The sequence below is a fragment of the Hemicordylus capensis genome, chromosome 1, assembly GCF_027244095.1.
Source record: "Hemicordylus capensis ecotype Gifberg chromosome 1, rHemCap1.1.pri, whole genome shotgun sequence".
Lineage (NCBI taxonomy): Eukaryota > Metazoa > Chordata > Lepidosauria > Squamata > Cordylidae > Hemicordylus > Hemicordylus capensis.
This window is the reverse complement of record NC_069657.1, coordinates 443,427,530-443,445,327: the sequence shown is the minus strand read 5'-3', so window position 1 is coordinate 443,445,327 and position 17,798 is coordinate 443,427,530. Positions and strand designations below refer to the sequence as shown.

Genomic DNA, 17,798 nt, shown 5'->3' with positions numbered 1-17,798 from the left:
TCTACACAAGGAACAGATATGGTTTGATTAATGGATTTCCTTAGGTGCTTGGAAAATCTTTCCTCAAACAGTAAATGAATGAATGTAACTTGCCAGAACTCTTCAAAGGGTTGACCTTCAAAGCAAAAAGAGGAAAAATCCATTGAAAGAGGAAACCCATTGGGGTGGGTTGGCTTTGGAAGTTACAGCACTATCCTTCACATTAGTCAGGTGTATTCTTTTTCTTTTCAAAGATAAAATAACTAGAACATTATACTGCCCATAGAATAGTCGCAGCTATAGAATAAATGCATGCTGCATACTTCACATGCAGCTGCCAAAATGGCTGCTGAACAGGTTCTAAATGGATGATGCCAGTGGGCAGGCCTTCAAGCTCCATCCTTCTCCAGCCATTTTGAGCTGTATACTTCTTTATTTTATTTTATTTATCTATATCATAAAGGAGACTCTCAGTATTCGCGGGGATTCCATTCTCCGCAATTACCACGGATACAGAAACTTCTAATGCTGGGTCACTGGGGTAATGGGATTACGGGGGTTAGGTTCCCAAAAGCCCGAAAATTGGTGGAAAAACATGGGGGGGTTAAGGGAGCAAAATAAAGTACCCTACCAATGCCCCCCAGAAGTCAGGAATAGTTCATTTTCCATTTTCCATTTTTAATGCTATTTTTCACTGAGTTTTTAGAGTAAATGAGCCACAAAATGGCTTCGTTTCACAAAATGGCAGCCATAAATTTCCTCCATGGTCATTTCTGGATGCCTCCAACCAGCAGAAGTGGAATTAACCCTTTGGGGGGGGTTCCCACGTATGCCGAGGCCAATTGTCAATCACCCAACAGCAGATATGCGAAACCACGGGTGTTGAGTCCACAAATATGGAGGTTCTCCTGTATTATGTAGAATATGGAAGTTCTCCTGATAGGTATATCTCTAGGCAGTGTATAAAATTTAAAAAATAATGCAAAACACAGTTAAAACAGTTAAAGTTCTACAATATATAGTTAAAACAGTCTAATAAAAACAAAATTAAACAGTTTAAAATTTTTTCAGTTAAAAGCCTGTGAAAACAGGTGCATTTTGAGGGTCTTCCTGAAAACAAACAGAGAAGGAGATGCTCTTATTTCAGCAGGGAGCATATTCCAAAGCCCCAGGGCAGCCATAGAGAGTGCCCAGTCCTGAGTTGCCACCAAACGAGCTGGCAGCAACTGTAACCGGACCTTTCCAGAAGATTGTAATAGATGACAGAGTTCATGACAAAGAAGGTGCTCTCTTAAATACCCTGGACCCAAGCCATTAAGGACTTTGCAGATAATAACCAGCATTTTGTATTTCACCCGGAAACATATCAGCAGCCAATGCAGTTCTTTTAAAATTGGTGTTATATTTGGGATGTCCCAGAGACCAGGCTGCCACATTCTGTACCAATTGTAGTTTCCAGGCTATGTACCAAAGCAGCCCCACATAGAGTACATTACAATCCTGGAGGTTACGAGCATATGCACTACTGTTTTAGGGTCATTTTGCTCCAGAAATTGACGTAACTGATGTATCAGCCAAAGCTGATAAAAAGCGCTCCTGGCCACTGCCTCAACCTGAGAAACCAGAGAGAGTTTGGGATCCAGGACTCCCAAGCTACATAGCTGATCTTTCAGAGGGAGTGCAACCCCACCCAGATCTAGGCCATCTCTCAGCTCCCAACCCGCCAAGGTCAGTACCTCCATCTTTTTTTGGATTCATTTTCAGTTTGTTATCCCTCATTCAGCCCATTGCCACCTCCAGGCAGGCATTTAGGGAAATTATAAAACCAACCAAAAGAACCCACCATTCGTCAAACCACCTTAAAACTGCAAATTGAAAAAACATATATGCATGAAAGATGGCAAAAACTGCCAGAGCTGCAAATCATAGAAATGTCTAATATTCATTAAAAAAAAAACATGGGATGGAATGATTGGATATTTAATAAATATACTCTTATGAAGAGTAAAAGGAACTGGGAGACATAGACATACAGCCATGCTGGCAAGAGAGATCTGTATTAATTTATAAGGAAATTTGAAATCAGATTAACTGCAGATTAAACATTGGGCTCCATGTGAGAAGCACAGCCACTGTTTGGACACTACAGGAATTTGCATTACAGTGCCACTGAAGAAGGGCTGATATAGGCTGAAACTCGTCTGGCGAAAGTAAATACATTTGGCAAACGTGAATACATTTGTGGGCTTTTGTAAACACCAGTGTCCTATAAGTCTCAAAACCTATTGGACCATCGAATTCAAGAACTATTAGAGTTTTCTTGTATTTACACTTAACTGTTATTTATTGAGAAACTTGCTGTTTGAAAGACTGTTTTGCAAGTTCTCATATTTCTTGTATATTGATAGGTGGTTCCAGTGGTCAGATTGATTGTAACATTTATGTCTTTTCATGGATATGTGTTGTTAGGTGATATGTATTGGTAATATTTATGGGTCATAAGAGTATATTTATTAAATATCCCATTGTTCCATCCCATGTTTTTATGAATATTAGACATTTCTGCTATTTGCAGCTCTGGCAGCTTTTGCCATCTTCCATGCATATGTATTTTTTCAAATTGCAGTTTTAAGGTGGTTTGACCGTGGTGGGTTCTTTTGGTTGGTTTTGTGCTTTTGGTTGTACCCACCTAGGTCCTTTTTATTCCTTTGGTCCATTTAGGGAAATTATGCAATTTCCTGATGAAGTTGACATGGAGAAATAGATCTTGGTGTCATCAGCATATTGATAACACCCAGCACCAAACCTCCTGATGATCTCTCCCAGCGGTTTCATGTAGATATTAAAGAACATTGGAGTCAGTATGGAGCCTTGTGGAACTCCATACTTTAATTCTCACTTTGCAGAGCAAAAGTCTCCAAGCAAATTCATCTAGAATCTACCAGAGAGGTGGGAATGGAACCACTGTAAAACAGTGCCATCCAATCCCACCCTCCTCAGGTGATCCAGAAGGATACCATAGTTGATGATATTGAAAGCCATCAAGAGGTCCAAAACGATCAGCCCTCCCTCTGTCGATAGCCAATTGGAGATCATCCATCAGGGTGACCAAGGCAGTTTCAACCCCATAGCCCACTCAAAAGCTGGTTTGAAATGGGTGTAGATAATCAGTATCATCCAAAACTGCATGGAGCTGAGAGGTCACCACCCGCTCAGTCACCTTGCCCAATCTCGGAAGTTTGGAAACGGGTCTGTAATTAGCTAACTCAGAGAGATCCAATGCAGGTTTCTTCAAAGAAGGTCTAATAATAGCTTCCTTAAGACAAGGAGGCATCCTGTCCTCCCTCAGAGAAGCATTTATAATATTTACCAGACCCTCTGTAATAATATGATTACCCATTGAAATAAGACAGATTACGCAAGGGTCAAGACAACATGTAGAACACACAGTCCGAAGCAGTTTGTCCAAAGCCTCAGGAGTATGTGGGAGAGGTGAAGGGAACTCCATCTTTTGGAGCCTAGGTGCTGCAAGATAAAACAGGGTTGAAACAATAAATTTCTTTATTCGTAGAATAGTTATTTCCCCATGTCTTGGAATATAGGAAGCTGCCCTCTACTGAGTCAGACCATTGGTCTATCTAGCTCAGTATTGTGTACACAGACTGGCAGGGTTGCAGGAAGGTAGGAGTGTCTCTCAACCCTATGTTGGAGATGCCAGGGAGGGAAGTTGGAGCACGTTCGTATGTTCCCGGGTACTAGCAATGCTGGTTCTGGATTTCTGGGTTGGTTCGACTGAGGCTGTCTCCCTAGTGGCTTTGGCACCAACTGTGGTGGAGGAGATGGGTGCCCATTCCTATCACGAATATCTGTTGCCACCGGCATCAGATAGTTAGGTGCCTGGGCCATGAGGGCTTGGATTTTTCCAGCCCTGCAGCCAGCGATCAAGAGTAATGAGATGCGGCACATGCTTGGATTGGTTGAATGCATTGCTCTGTAACCAGATTGACACAAGTTTAAAAGGGCAACCAGGCAACCCATGGCTTGTTACATAAAAGAGCCGTGCTGAAGGAATAATTGCACTGGAGTGTAAACGGCTGGTGGGAACCGCACTGAAAGGCCGAGCATTGTTGTGATTATCTGGTTGTAGGAAGCAAACTGCGGAGATTAAAATGTTACATAAGGGAGCGAGCAGCATGAGTCAGGGGTTTTGGGAAGAATGAGTCACAGCCAGAGGGAACTGGGCCAGGCATGTAATTGTAGAACAGGCAGAGATCCTCAGCACGCTTACTTGGAAACAAGTTCCAGTGAAATCTGTTGGGCTACACTTTTTAGTCCGTGTGCTCTTGGGATGGAACTTCCAGTGCGGATCCACCGGTCACAGATCATGAACCCTGAAGGGGAGGCTGCAACGGAAGACTGAAAAGAACAGCTTGCTTCAAACAAGGGTCTTGCAAGAGCTCAAAGCAGCTCACCCAGAATTTCAGCACAGAATGGAGAGCGTCCTGCCAAAGTCAGCAACGGAAGGGACAAAACAGTATAAATCACTTCACGAGGGAGCTTTGGGTACATTTTTGGCAAATGAGAGGAAATCACTGGAGTGTAGCTATTAGTGAAGCTGGTGGAATGAGCCCAATGAAATGCAAACTGAGCTGGATTCTGTAATAATGGCCGTGGGAGGGGGAGATAACTTGCCTCCACCCCACACGAAAGTTCTCACACTATTTTTGTGCTGCCCCATAAATATCACAACGTAGCAAGGCAAACTGGAGAGCACTTTCTTAATCAACATTTTGTAATTACTTATTATTTATTATTATTATTTATTTTATTTATTAAACTTCTATACCACCCAAACTTTCGTCTCTTGGTGGTTAACATAAAAACAATTAAAACACATATAAAAAGTTAAAACAATGCAACAATTTAAAATCAGCCATAAAATTAAAACACAATTTTAAAAAGCTGGGAAAGCTTGGGTGAAAAGATGGGTTTTCAGATGTTTTTTAAAAATTGCCAGAGATGACAAAACGTGTGTGTGTGTGTGTGTGTGTGTGTGTGTGTTACATAGTGTGTAAGATTTGATGGCAGGGATAAAAGGGGTGATGAAATATCTAGCAGTGATTGGCCAAGTTGCTCTTTTCTTACAGAGGGTCAGGGCAAGCACTGGGTGCCATTGTCTGAGCTGCTCTGATGCCATAGATCAGGTGCAAAAGGACCTGGAAAAGAGGGGGTCAAAGGATCAGGGTCTTAGAGATTGTGGAGGCAGCAATTTGAGGAGGAAGATGCCAAGGGAACGGGGCCAGAGGAAGGAGAGTTTGAAGAGATCGTGGTTAGAGGAAGGGAGGAAAGAATTAAAAGACAGAGGGAAGTACCTGAGAGAGAAAAGACTGAGAGAGAGGCTAGGAAGAGATGTTCATTACTAGGAGCTCTAGAGATGAGGAAGGCTGAAGTTGGCACATTGATTGAAAATAATCAAACTGATCTTCGGCCACAGGCTTCTAGCTTAGACGGCAGCATTACTAGATGATTACCCCAAGGGTCAGTCCATGCACACATGTTTGTTAATGGCTCATTAATGGCTGCCACCTCAAGTGCACTTGTGTGAATGGGTGGTTGCAGATCGGATACCAGATCAACTCATATTCCCTCAAATGTTGCGCTTTTCAAGAGAAGTCGGTTGGTTCACACACATTCTGCTGCAGATAAGTCAAGTATGCGGTGAACCAGTGCAGAGGAACTAACAGCCAAACTCAGCGTGACCTTGGAGATGCATGGATGCATCATCTACCAATCTGCCAACTTCCTATCTATCCATGATCTACCAATGCCATCATCTACCAACATCCTGTTGTTGTTGTTGCTTCTGCTGCTGTTGCTGCTAAAAAGCAGCCATGGGGAGCAACTGACTTGGACTGTGGGTAAGGGGTGGCGGGAGGTATAACCCTTTGCTCCCATGCTGATACCCCCCAAGTCCCCCTATATGTCAGGGAGGGGACCACATATACAGCTAATACAGGTGCTTTTATGTTTTTCCCTCTGTGGCTAATAGAAGCTCCAGGGGGGGATTTGACACTAGTGGGAGCTTCCATCCTGAGGCTCATAGCCATTTCAGGGGAACAATTTCCATCATGGCCATGGTGCAAGGAGAACCAGTTCAGGCCTATGAGGAATATCTGAAGGAGCTGCATATGTTTTAGCCTGCAGAAGGGAAGACGAAAGGGGGGGTCCTATAACAGTCCTCAGATATCTGAAGGGTTTTCACGCAGAAGGAGGGGCAGTCTTGTTCTCTCTTGCTCCTGAGGGCAGGACTGGAACCAAGGGGTTGGAATGGCAAGGGAGCAGATTTAGGATAGACACTGGGAAGAATTTCCTAACTGTAAGAGCTCTTTGACAGTGGAACAGCCTGCCTTCTGCAGCGCTGGGCTCTCCTTTGCTATAGGTTTTCAAAGAGAGGCTGGACAGCCATGCATGTCTGGAGAGGGGTGGCAAGAGGAGGCAGTTGTTAGAGGTTGTTAATTTTTATTCCAGTGGGTAAAACAGCAGAGCACTAAAGAATGGGCACACACTCCCGTTACAGAGTGGGATGGTGTCGTTATTGCAGCTATTTAGAGAAAATGGATCTCTACATGGAGATCCTTGTAGAACTAAGTATTTAGTGGTTAAGTACACTTGTATAGGAAAGACCTGAAACTAATCTAAAGGACTACATAATGACTAGGTAAGGAGAGAGAGAGAGATGTTTCCATCTCCCCTCCAGGAGGAAGGGAAAGGATTGTGACTCAGCACAGGAATTGCTGAAGAGTCAGTCTTGGGGTCATAGACAGGTAAGGAGACCCTCACTAACTACCTCTACTCCCAATGCCCCTAGTGGTCATTAGGATAGTAGGTGCAAAAGGTTGATGCAATGGAACTCCATATCCAACAGCAGTTGCCCCTCCCTGAATTGAGCCAATTCCCATTGAATTCATGGGGTATACTCCCAGGGTGGGGGTATTAGATTCCTGGCTTTGCCAGCCCCCGACTCCACGGGAAAAGCCCTGTGGATGCCCCTGTGGACAGCCATCCCTCAAAGATGCTGTAGCCGTTTCCTGCACTGAGCAGGGGTTTCCCCAAGGACATCTCCAAGGTCCTTTCCAGTTCTAACATTCTATGATTCTATAAATGCCCCCTCCTCAAGCACCAGGGTTCCAGTCCTGATCGCCCCCTCTTGCCTTGCTATTTTAAAGGTTTTTGTACAAGACGGAACCTCTAATGATGCTTCTACCATCCATGTGGCCCGACCCCCCCAAGACAACCTAGTCAGTAGACAGTAAGGCAAGACTTGAGCCAGGTACTACTACCTGATTCACAGCTCAGTCTCCTATGAGCCACTTAGGCTGGCTGTATGAGCTCACTCATAGTCTCAAGGCCCTGGAATTCCTTGTTGGGGGGCGGGGGACACGACAACCACAAAGTATCCATGAGTTAAGTGCTAACATCTGGTAAGCGTACCCATATGGTCAGTTCAAAGATCCCAGGAGTGTGATAAGGAAAAGCCTTTTCATGAAACTGTGATCTTTCTACTACTAGCAGTGCTGTTTAGCATTTGATTTAGTGCCTGCCCAGAGAGCTTTTTCACACAAAATGAGAATTTCCATAAGGAAGGCTCAAGCATTTTTTTAAAAATGAGGTTAAACTGGAAAAGGCAAAAGATAACCATTTGATTGTACCTCTCTAATCTGCCCAGCCCTGTTCTCTTTAAGGTCCAAACTGGAGCCCCATTCACATGTTATGTTCAAAGCATGTACAATCTCTGTAGCGTGTACACATGTCCAGATCTGTATACGTGTTCGGATCTGTATGTTCACATTATGTTGAACTGCATGTACAGCAGTTCGCTCCCTATCTGTACTTATGTTTGAGATAAATAAAAGGTTCAGTTTTAAAATGAATGCATGTGCAGGCATTCACACATGTCCATGTGTACAGACTTATGAATGTATGTACAACATACTGTCTGAACAGGGCTAGTAGATGGATGGGGAACATACTGTAGGTTCTCCCCATCCATCTCTCAACTCCCTCTTCCTTGCTTGTAGTATGATAGGTATTAACATAATAACAAGTGATGAAGGAAGTGCTTCTGTCTCCTGTGTCTGAAAAAGTATTTGTTCCTGTTTGTTTCCCTCCCTTACATCTTCCTGGGGGGCACTGCTCTGTACACTGCCATCTTCAGGAGCAGGGCCTTTTCCTTGGTGGCACCCTTCTCGGGGCTTGCTTGGCCTAGAAAGACTCACTTGGCCAGTTCACTGAGCGCATTTAGGAAGGTTCTTAAAGCCCTGCTTTTAAGGAAGGCCTTAAACTGAGTGCTAATATTGTGGATGCTGCTGCTGATTTGAATTATTGTATTGCCTCTCCCCCACCCCCCATTTTCTCTCTCCTCTTTTTTTTTGGAGTGTGATGTTAATGTCTACTTGTTTTATTGAACTGTATCTGTTTTAAATGGGTGGTGTCTTGGCTGAGCAGTGGGGTGAGGTTTTTGGAATGTATAAAATAAAATGAATATATGTTACCCACTTCATGGGATTGTTCTGAAGCTGAATACAATTTGAGGAAAATCAAACTTGGCCCAGATGGCAGGAGACCCCTTTGAAGAGGCAGAGGGTGAAGCCCTGCCCCTCAGTTCATGGAAGGTTGGCAAGCTCCTCTCCCCCCCCCCCGCCCACTGCTTCTGATGAAGCTGATGAGGAAGGGGAGCAGAGGTCTTATGTCACCGTTGCTTAGGTTTTTCTTCCTCTTTGAACTTGCAAAAACAGATCATTCAGAGGGATGGGGCAGGGGAAGAAGGAAACGTGTGGGGGGAAATAGCATGAGGAAGCTTTCTTCTCCTCTCGCCTTTCTGACTCTAGCATGCCTGTCACACTTGTCTCTTTGACTTGTGCACACAAGGAGTCAGGGTAAGGCTGGGCACGAGGAGCAGAAGGGCCTGGCAGATACTGTCCCACCACCACCACCACCACCACCACAAATGCCACTCCACGGGCCTCCCGGCCACCCACTGCCACCACCCTTCCTTGTTTTGTTTTTTCATGGAGGAACACTCAGAATTGTGAGCCAGTTTTCCAGCATTTTTTGGTCTGGCTACATCCACTGCTAAATAGTTTTTGAAATATTAAAATATTAACGAGCTTGACTTGTATTTTTCAGCTGATATTATGGTAAAGTTATCTGAAAGTTGGGTGTCAGATGTCTGGACAGGGGGCGCAATTTCAGTGCTTGCCCTAGGCGCTATTTTCCATAGATACGCCTCTGTATGTCAACCGGATCACCTTTATCCACCTGCCAACAATCCCAAAGAGTTGCAAAAGTTTAGTGAGGCAAGACTTGCCTTTGCAAAAGCCATGCTGGTTCTCCTTCAGCAAGGCCTGTTCTTCTATATGTTTAACAATTTTCAAAACTTTCCACCAGTTTACCTGGCACAGAAGTTAAGCTAACTGGCCTATAATTTGCTGGAACCCCCTGGATCCCTTTTTGAGAATTAGAGTTGCATTAGCTACTTTCCAGTCCTCTGGTACAGAGCCAACTTGTAGGGACAAGTTACATCATCATCATCATCATCATCATCATCATCATCATCTAAAATATTGCTAGGAGATCAGGAATTTCACATTTGAGTTCCTTTAGAACTCTTGGGTGTATGCCATCTGGCCCTGGCATTTGTTAATTTTTAGTTTTTCAAGACAGTTTATAACATCCTCTCTTGTCACCTCAAATTGTCCCAGTTCTTCAGCCTCCAAGCCTGAGTAGCTCAGTTCCAGAATAGCTATATGGTCAGTATCCTCTGCTGTGAAGACAGATGCAAAGAACTCATTCATATTATTTCTCTGTGTAAACTGCCCTGAGCCCTTTTTGGAAGGGCGGTATAGAAATCGAATTAATAATAATAATAATAATAATAATAATAATAATAATAATAATAATAAATAAATAAATAAACAATTCAGCTTCTCTGCAATCTCCTTATCCTCCTTAACAATCCCTCACACGCCCTCATCATCAAAGGGTGCAACTGCCTCCCTGGCAGGTTTTCTGCTTCTGATATATTTAAACAGGTTTTTGTTATTCCCCTTTACACTTCTAGCTATATACTCCTCAATATTTTTTTTGCATCCCTTTTTGTCTCATGCATTTCTTTTGTCAGAGTTTATGTTCCTTTCTGTTCTCTTCATTTGGGCAGGACTTCCATTTTCTGGAGGAAGTCTTCTTCCCTTTTATAGCTTCCCTGACTCTATTTGTTAGCCCCGCTGGCATACTCCTCAGTTTGGTTGTCCCTTTCCTCCTTGGTATGTATTCCAGCTGAGCTGCTATTATTGTGACTATTATTGTGTTCCATCCCTAGCCTCAATGGCTGAAAGCCATTAAAGCTGGGGATTATGAGAGTTGTGGTCCAACAACATCCTGGGACCCAAGATAGAGAACCCCTACCCTGTGGCATAACATTGCAGTGAGAAGAAAAAGTGTCCTCCACTTCTGACTCTAGGTGCGCCAGCCATCGCCAATAAGGATCCTGCACTAGGATGCCTACACACATGCACCATATAGGTCCTTGCAGTGTACAAGCTCTGCCTCCCCCACATGCACACACCCTACCTGTCATAATGGCAGGAATTTTGCTATTTAGTACGAATTCTGCATTCCACCTGTGCATCGCCTTATGAATGCCTTTCTAGCGTTGAGCTTAATAACCAATAACATTCATCTGTTCAAAGACCAAGGCTGGGATGGAGGAAAGTTTCTTTTGAGATGTCAGATGAAAAGGATTGGAATCGTGTTGGGAAATATTTGGGTATTTGACGTGGGGGGTGGGGGGAGGTGAACGAGCATAAAGTCAAAACAATTGATGGTTCTGTTTGTGATCTGAGTCTTGCGGTCAACTTTGTTTTCTTTTTGCATGAGAAAGAATCCATCATTTCTTTTCTTCTTCTTCTCCTCCTCTTTTTATTATTTTTTTCTTCTCAAGGCTCCACCCGGAATCTGCCACTGGTCCCCAGTTCCTGAACAAATACAGAGAGTTCAACTGGAATTTGTAAACTAGTTTGAAGGAATTTGTTTGTTCAGCTTAGAGACTTCCACTTGGTGTCGGGTGCCAAAAGAAAGTCCTATCGCTGTTCTGCATCCGATTATAGCAGGCATAAGGCTGGGAAACCACACACAAACACAGTACAGTTATGTAGTATTAATGTGTGAAATCTTTTAGTGGGGGGGAAGTGGAGGGGAAACATCGCAAACAAGCAGAATGCAGGCAAGAGTCTTTCCCAGCCTTAACTGGAGATGCCACCAGGGTTTGAACCTGGGACCTTCTGCATGCAAAGCAGATGCTCTACTCTTGAGCATTGGCACACACAGAGCAGGGCACAGAGGGCGGGGAGCAAACATGATCCTGACCCCCTCTGTGGCACACTTTCATTCTTTTGGGTAGGTTGTCTGGAGATAGATCATATTTGTTGTAGCTGTTGTGTGTTTTTTCCATTGCTGTACAAAACTCAAGTGAATTCTTAAAACTCATTTTGGTGCTTCAGAATTTTAATTGGTTCATACCTGTATGGTTACTTTATCTTACATTCCTTGTAGAATGGAAAATATTCAAAGATCATGATGATGGTGGTGATTATACTGCTTTTCAGCAAGAGTTCTCAACACAGTTTACATTTTAAGCAAAAATTACGGCAGTGAGGAGATAGTGCTCTGTCCCCAAAGCGTACACAATCTAAAAAGAAGCACAAAGTAAACACCACCAACAGCCGCTGCAGGGATGCTGTGCAGGGGCTGAATAGAGAACTTTGTTCTTCCCCTGCTAAATAAAAGAGAATTGCCACTTTGAAAGGAGCCTCATTGACCAATTGTTTTGTTTTGTTTTGTTTTTCAAATTTGTAGACCGCCCCAAACCTCCGTCTCTGGGCAGCTTACAACATCATAAAACAGATTTAAAATGAAAACCTTGAAACAGTTTAAAACCATAGTCCAGTTAAAAACCTTGGGTGAAAAAATAAGTCTTTAGAGGCTTTTAAAAAGTTGTCGTAGGGAGGCTTTTATTTCAGCAGGGAGTGCTGAATTAGTGGGGCAAAAGGAACCACTTCACACATTGTACATAATGAATGTATGGAACTCCCTGCCACAAGACATGGTGATGGCTACTAGCTTAGATGGCTTTTTTAAAGGCTTAGACAAATTCAAGGGGCAAGGAGCAGTCTTTCGACAGCTATTAACCACAATAGCTAAATGGGACCTTTATCCATGCATACAGGATGTCCCAACAATAGAGGAAGCCCAGCTCTGCTCCAGTAACATATGAATCAAACCTTGAATCTGGGATTCTCCTGCCTTCCTTTATTCTGAAAAGGCTGGAGATTTGGAGTGTAATAGAAAAGCTAGGGCTCTTTTTGCAAATTCCATAACCATCCTTTTTGTTCTTGTTCTTGTTCTTTCTTTCTTTTTTAAGATATCGATGAATGTGCAATAGGCACTCACAGCTGCAGGTCAGATCAGATATGCGTTAACTTGAGAGGATCATTCACGTGCCAGTGTCCAGCTGGGTATCAGAAGCGAGGAGACCAGTGTGTCGGTAAGTACTTTATGGGTCACAAGATGCTCTGTGGCCGTCAGGTCTTAGATGTAAACCCTTTGCCAGTAGATCACATCCGTTTCCATTTATTTATTCAATTACATTTTTAGCACTCTCTCTCTTGAGGGTTACATATGTTTCTGCAACTGCATTTGGAAAAGGAAAAGACAGGTTGATTTCTCTCAAAGGGCTCACAATCTATAGAGTTCTCTTCTTTTTCACCCGTGCCTTGTCACTCTAAACTAGGATCAATAACTGGAGGTCCCTGGCCTCACGCTCCCTCTTTTCTCCTTACCATAAACAGATGTTCCAAGGAGGAGGGGGGAGAGATCAAGGTATGCAGCTTCCTCCTCCTCACTCTTGTATATCCAGTTGCCTCTCCTGATCTCATCCCTGTTCCCAGCACTCCCTGAAACATCTGCTTATGGCAAGAAAATCTTGCTTGCTTGCTTTTTTCTCTTTCCGGGATGGTCCTTTCATGAGGCAAGGTGAGGCATTCACCTCAGGCGGCAGATTACCGAGGCACAGAGATGCCTCCCCTCCATCAGAGCAGAGGTGCCTCCCCGCCATCAGAGCAGCTCCCCGGGATCTGACCCAATCTGACCCTTGCCCGATCTGACCCTTGCAAGCTTTGCAAGGTGTGTGAGGAGAAGAGAAAAGGCTGCCCTCACTCCTTGCAAAGCTTTCAAGAAGTGCAAGGAGAGAAGACGAGGGTGCTGGCAACTTGCCCTCCTTCCCATACTCTGCACCACTCTCAGAGTTTGCAGGGGTTAGTTTTGAAAGGGGGACCGGGCAGCCACAATAGCTTAGACCCTCCCTCCCTCCCTCTGACACAGAGTCATTCTTGGGGCATTTTTCTACCAGTTGCCATGATTTCTCCTCAAACAATGCCCTGATAATAACATTGAGCCGGGTCTCACGATCCATGAGACCCGGTTTCTTCGGGTGAGCGGGGAGAGCGGGCTAAGCCCGCTCTCTCTGCTCACAAGCAGAGAGGGAGCCCTGGGCAGCCGGATCGGATGCCCACACAATTGCTGGCTCTGAGACAGGGCCGGCGATCTCGGGGGCCATGCAGCCCCCGGAAGCCCCAGTATGCCCTACACGAGCATGCAGGGCATACTGGGGAGAACCCCGGAGTTGGGAGGCGGCTTTTCGCCTGCCCTCCAGGGGTCTACTCATGAGTAGGCATGGCGCGAAGCCGCACCGCAGCTACTCACGATTTTGAAAACCAGGTTTGCAGAGCGCTCTCTCTAGGTTTTGGGGCAGGGGTTCTTGAGCGGGTTACCCACTCTAGAACCACCGGGCTCACAGTCGAGCCTGATGGTTCTGACGATCAGCAAAAATCGGGCTAGGCTCTCCTAGCCTGATTTTTGCAGATCGTCAGAATAGCCCCATTATGAGCCTCTCCTCACGACCAGCGAGAAGGGCTAGAGGGTGGGCTGTGGAGAAGACAGGTTAAACCTACCTTCCCTGCAGATGAGCAGTCCTTCTTCCTTGAGCGGGCGGATAACCGAGCCAGACGAGCACTGGTTCCTACCTGTAGCTCCGAGGGTCGGGGTGCCAGGATGTGCCGCCCCGCGTCGCCTTGCGCCCCCCACCCCCTGGAGCTCCAATAATGCATTGCACGAGTGCGTGGTTCATAATTGGGATCCCCCCAAAGTCTGCCTGCCAGCCGCGGCTGACACACGATTGGCAAAACAGGGTCAGGAGAGCACTTGTCCTCCTAACCCCTTTTTGAGGGGAGTCTCCACAAGCGGGTTTGCCATCGTGGTGCCACTGGGATTGGACATGATCCCAGCAGTTCTCACACACACACACACACACACACACACACACACACACACACACACAAACACACACACACAACCAGGCTAGGCCCCCTTAGACCAGTTTTACACACGCATGTGAATAGCCTCTATGTCGTGAATGTAGCTTCCTTCCGAGGGAGTTTTGCAGGTTGTGGGGGGGGGTGATAGCCGCTGTGGTATTGGTTCATTCTCAGCATTCTGGGGAGGAGAATTGTTGTGGTTGGCATCAGCCAACCACCAAGAAAATCTCTACCGCTGCCTGCACTGCCACCACCAAAGAGACATCAGAGGGAAATATGCAAAGAGAAAAGGGTTAGTAGCCTCCAACCCTCAAAATGTTGCAAAAATGCTCATTTTCCTTCCTCCAAATTGCCTCAGTTTCATATGCCCCCTCCCCAATTCCTCCCAAATTTCAAGCTGAAAGTTCTCCATTGATAATTTTCAGCTCAGCACTGGTTGGGATTCAATAAATAAAGTAATAAATAAAAATGTGGGCCTTGGCAAATATGTCTGTGTTTGGTAGGTTTGCTCAAGGACTTGCAGTCCTTTTTTGTTCTTTTTTTGCCCAAGGACTGACTCCTGCATATAATAAATATAGCCTGGCAAGAAAGTGATCTCTGTATCTCTAGGCTCAGTTCTCATCTCTGCCACCAACATGCTCTCTGCACCAAAAATGACTCCCCAACATATTTTTTCTGTAGTCACTGACTGTTTCATAGCAGCAGAAACAACACCCTGTTGGTGGCAAGCAGGTCCCACTCCCTCCCCCGAACCCCCTGGAAACAACACTACATGATGAAGTAGAGTCATTCCAAGGGGGAAATCGGGGGGGGGGATGGCAGCCACCAGCTCCCCTTTTGCCCCCTTTTTACACACACACACACACACACACACACACACACACACACACGTAACTGAAATCCTTCAATTTCATTACCTGCAAATGGTGAAAGGGGCAGGAGACATTTCAGCTCAGCGTTACAATTCAGACAGAGGCAGCAGACAGTGAGCCTGTTCTTACAACCCCAGGATTCCAGGTAGGAGAGGGTTAACCCAGGAACCTGTGATCGTCTCAGCCCAGCAATTCCAAACCTGGGTAGCCCAGATCCACTACCCTACCCAGGTTAAAAGTGAGGTAGGACAAACAAGGAGCCTGTCCTACCTTTTCTTTTGGTCCTCTGTGTAGCCAGTGCGTGTTAACCATAGAGTTGGGTGGAAAGTGGGACCACGGAGAGGTCAGCAGCAGCCATGTTAACCACAGAGTTGGGTGGAAAGTGGGACCACAGAGAGGAGAGCTATTCCTGTACTAAGGGCTGCCTCTCTGCTGTTTGTGCAATGCATTGTGCTAGTGTTGGAGGCCTCAGCTCCTGATTTCAGCTCCGGAGAATGCTGCTGAGGCGTTCATGTGGGCGTGCAAGCTGCAGAGCCAAACGGAGGCTCTGTTTGCCTGGGAGCAGGAAGGTAGGATCCGGCCTTCCCTCCAGCCCACCCCCATTTGGTCATGAGAACAGCCTCAGTTCTTGTGATCTGCAATGATGTAATGGGGTGTGTGTGTGTTTGTGTGTGTTTAAAGATCATTTACTGAAGTTGCCACTGGCGGTTCGTGGCCACCTTAGCTGCCAGGTCGTAGCAATTACATGTTGGCAGCAATATTGTTGCAATCCAGGCTCGGACTGGCCCACAAGGCAGCAGGGCATATTCCCGGCGTGGCCCACCATCGGGGTGCCCATGCGCACCACTGCACTTGGCAGCAATGAATATTCCCGCCCTTAAGTACTCATTCTGCTCAAAACCCAGAGCTTTCCCCACATACATCCCACTACCCTTTCAGTGCCCCCTGTCCAGCCCTGCTGCAATCAACACTTCTTGTTGTTGTTGTTGTTGTTGTTGTTGTTGTTGTGTTCTTGTGGTAACCCAGATATGGATGAGTGCATGCTCCCTCCATTTTGCCATCACCGATGTGTGAATACTCCCGGCTCCTACTACTGTCAGTGCAACTCTGGTTTTCAGTTGGCAACCGACAATCACACGTGCACAGGTAAGCATTTTTCCAATCACTGACTGTAAAAACCAGCACCTGTGGATGTGCGGTGCAGTCCTGTACATCACTCAGAAGTTGGTCCCACTATGTCCAGGGGTGCTTCCTATCCATCAGTCTACATTGTTGCCCGGAGGCCAAATGATATGTGATTTTAAGTACATCATAATTTCGTGTGTGTGTGTGTGTGTGTTTTCATTTAATTTAGTAATGGTGGGGACCCAGGGAGCATCCAGATTGGCATTGTGGCATGACTGGATGAGGATTTTAGCTTTTTGCCCCCACTCTGTTTCCCACCCAAAATCATGCCTGAAACAGCTACTACTCCAAAGGCACTATTGTAGCCAATGGCAGTTTCAGGGCAAATAGCAACTTCGAGGGCTATTTTTGGTGGGGAGATGGTGGGATTGCAAAGGGTCTAAGCCTTTTCCCCCTGTGCCTCAGTCCCAATCTGGATCCTCCTGGCTTGGGCTGCTATTTTAACAGAAAAGATGATGAACTGTTTAACATCATGTACAGTTTGACCCCCTAGAAAGGCAGGTCTTGACCACAAAGATCTGCTGTGTTTGATACTGAGATATGTCATCAATGCCTTCAATATTGTACAGGGGATATGAGCTAAGGGAAAACACGGTGATGTCTAAACTAACAAGCTACTTTTGTGTTAAAGAAGAGGGACAACAAAATAATTATATTCAAAGTTGGTCAACTTTTATTACTTACTGGGTAAAGAAACCACTTTCATCACCTGATTTGATATAAGTCTTTAAATTAATATATTGTCAATAAATAAATTAGTAGTAACTTCACACAAGGAAGTATTTATGTGTACAATCTTTGTTTATCTGTAGAAAGAATTCCTTTTATGAGCTCTCCTGGTTTATTTCTTATTGTAATTTTTCTTATTAAAATTTCATAATGGTTTTTAAAAAGGCAAACCCTGAGACATATCTGACACCTTCTAAGTAGGTTTCATAATCAAAGAGGTTCTAAAAGAACCAAACTGCATGTTAATGAGTTATAAGCCGTTTTTCTTAGAGCCATCACCTTTTATTTTCTTTAGCAATAGCACCGTTTTTCTTTAGCAATAGCACCGGATTGAAGGCCCCCAGGATTGTGGCAGGCAGGGTAAGGGGTCTTTCACCTACCCCCACCCCTGCTATGGACCTAATCTGCGGTGAGGAGGGCAATCCAATTAATGTTTATATCAGAAAAAGTTCCCATTGCATCAGTGGACACTTCCTCCCACCTCCAATTAAATAGCAACCAGATTAGAACCCTTTGAGGCTATTCACATGATTGTAGAAAATTGGGCTAGCCTCCGGTAGCCCGATTTCCTACAATCGTGTGACCCACCGGGCTCAGCTGCGAG

The 17,798-nt window shown here is 45.1% G+C and overlaps 1 protein-coding gene across 2 annotated transcripts in view; it reads left to right on the top strand.

Annotated features, from left to right (window-relative positions):
* EFEMP1 (EGF containing fibulin extracellular matrix protein 1) overlaps nucleotides 1-17,798 on the top strand; it is a 100,552-nt gene that overhangs the window by 67,533 nt on the left and 15,221 nt on the right. For both annotated transcript variants that reach the window (XM_053246415.1, XM_053246404.1), the window contains exons 6-7: nucleotides 12,458-12,580; nucleotides 16,307-16,426. In XM_053246415.1, coding sequence (XP_053102390.1) covers nucleotides 12,458-12,580; nucleotides 16,307-16,426 — 243 coding nt within the window. The remainder of the gene's footprint in view (nucleotides 1-12,457; nucleotides 12,581-16,306; nucleotides 16,427-17,798) is intronic.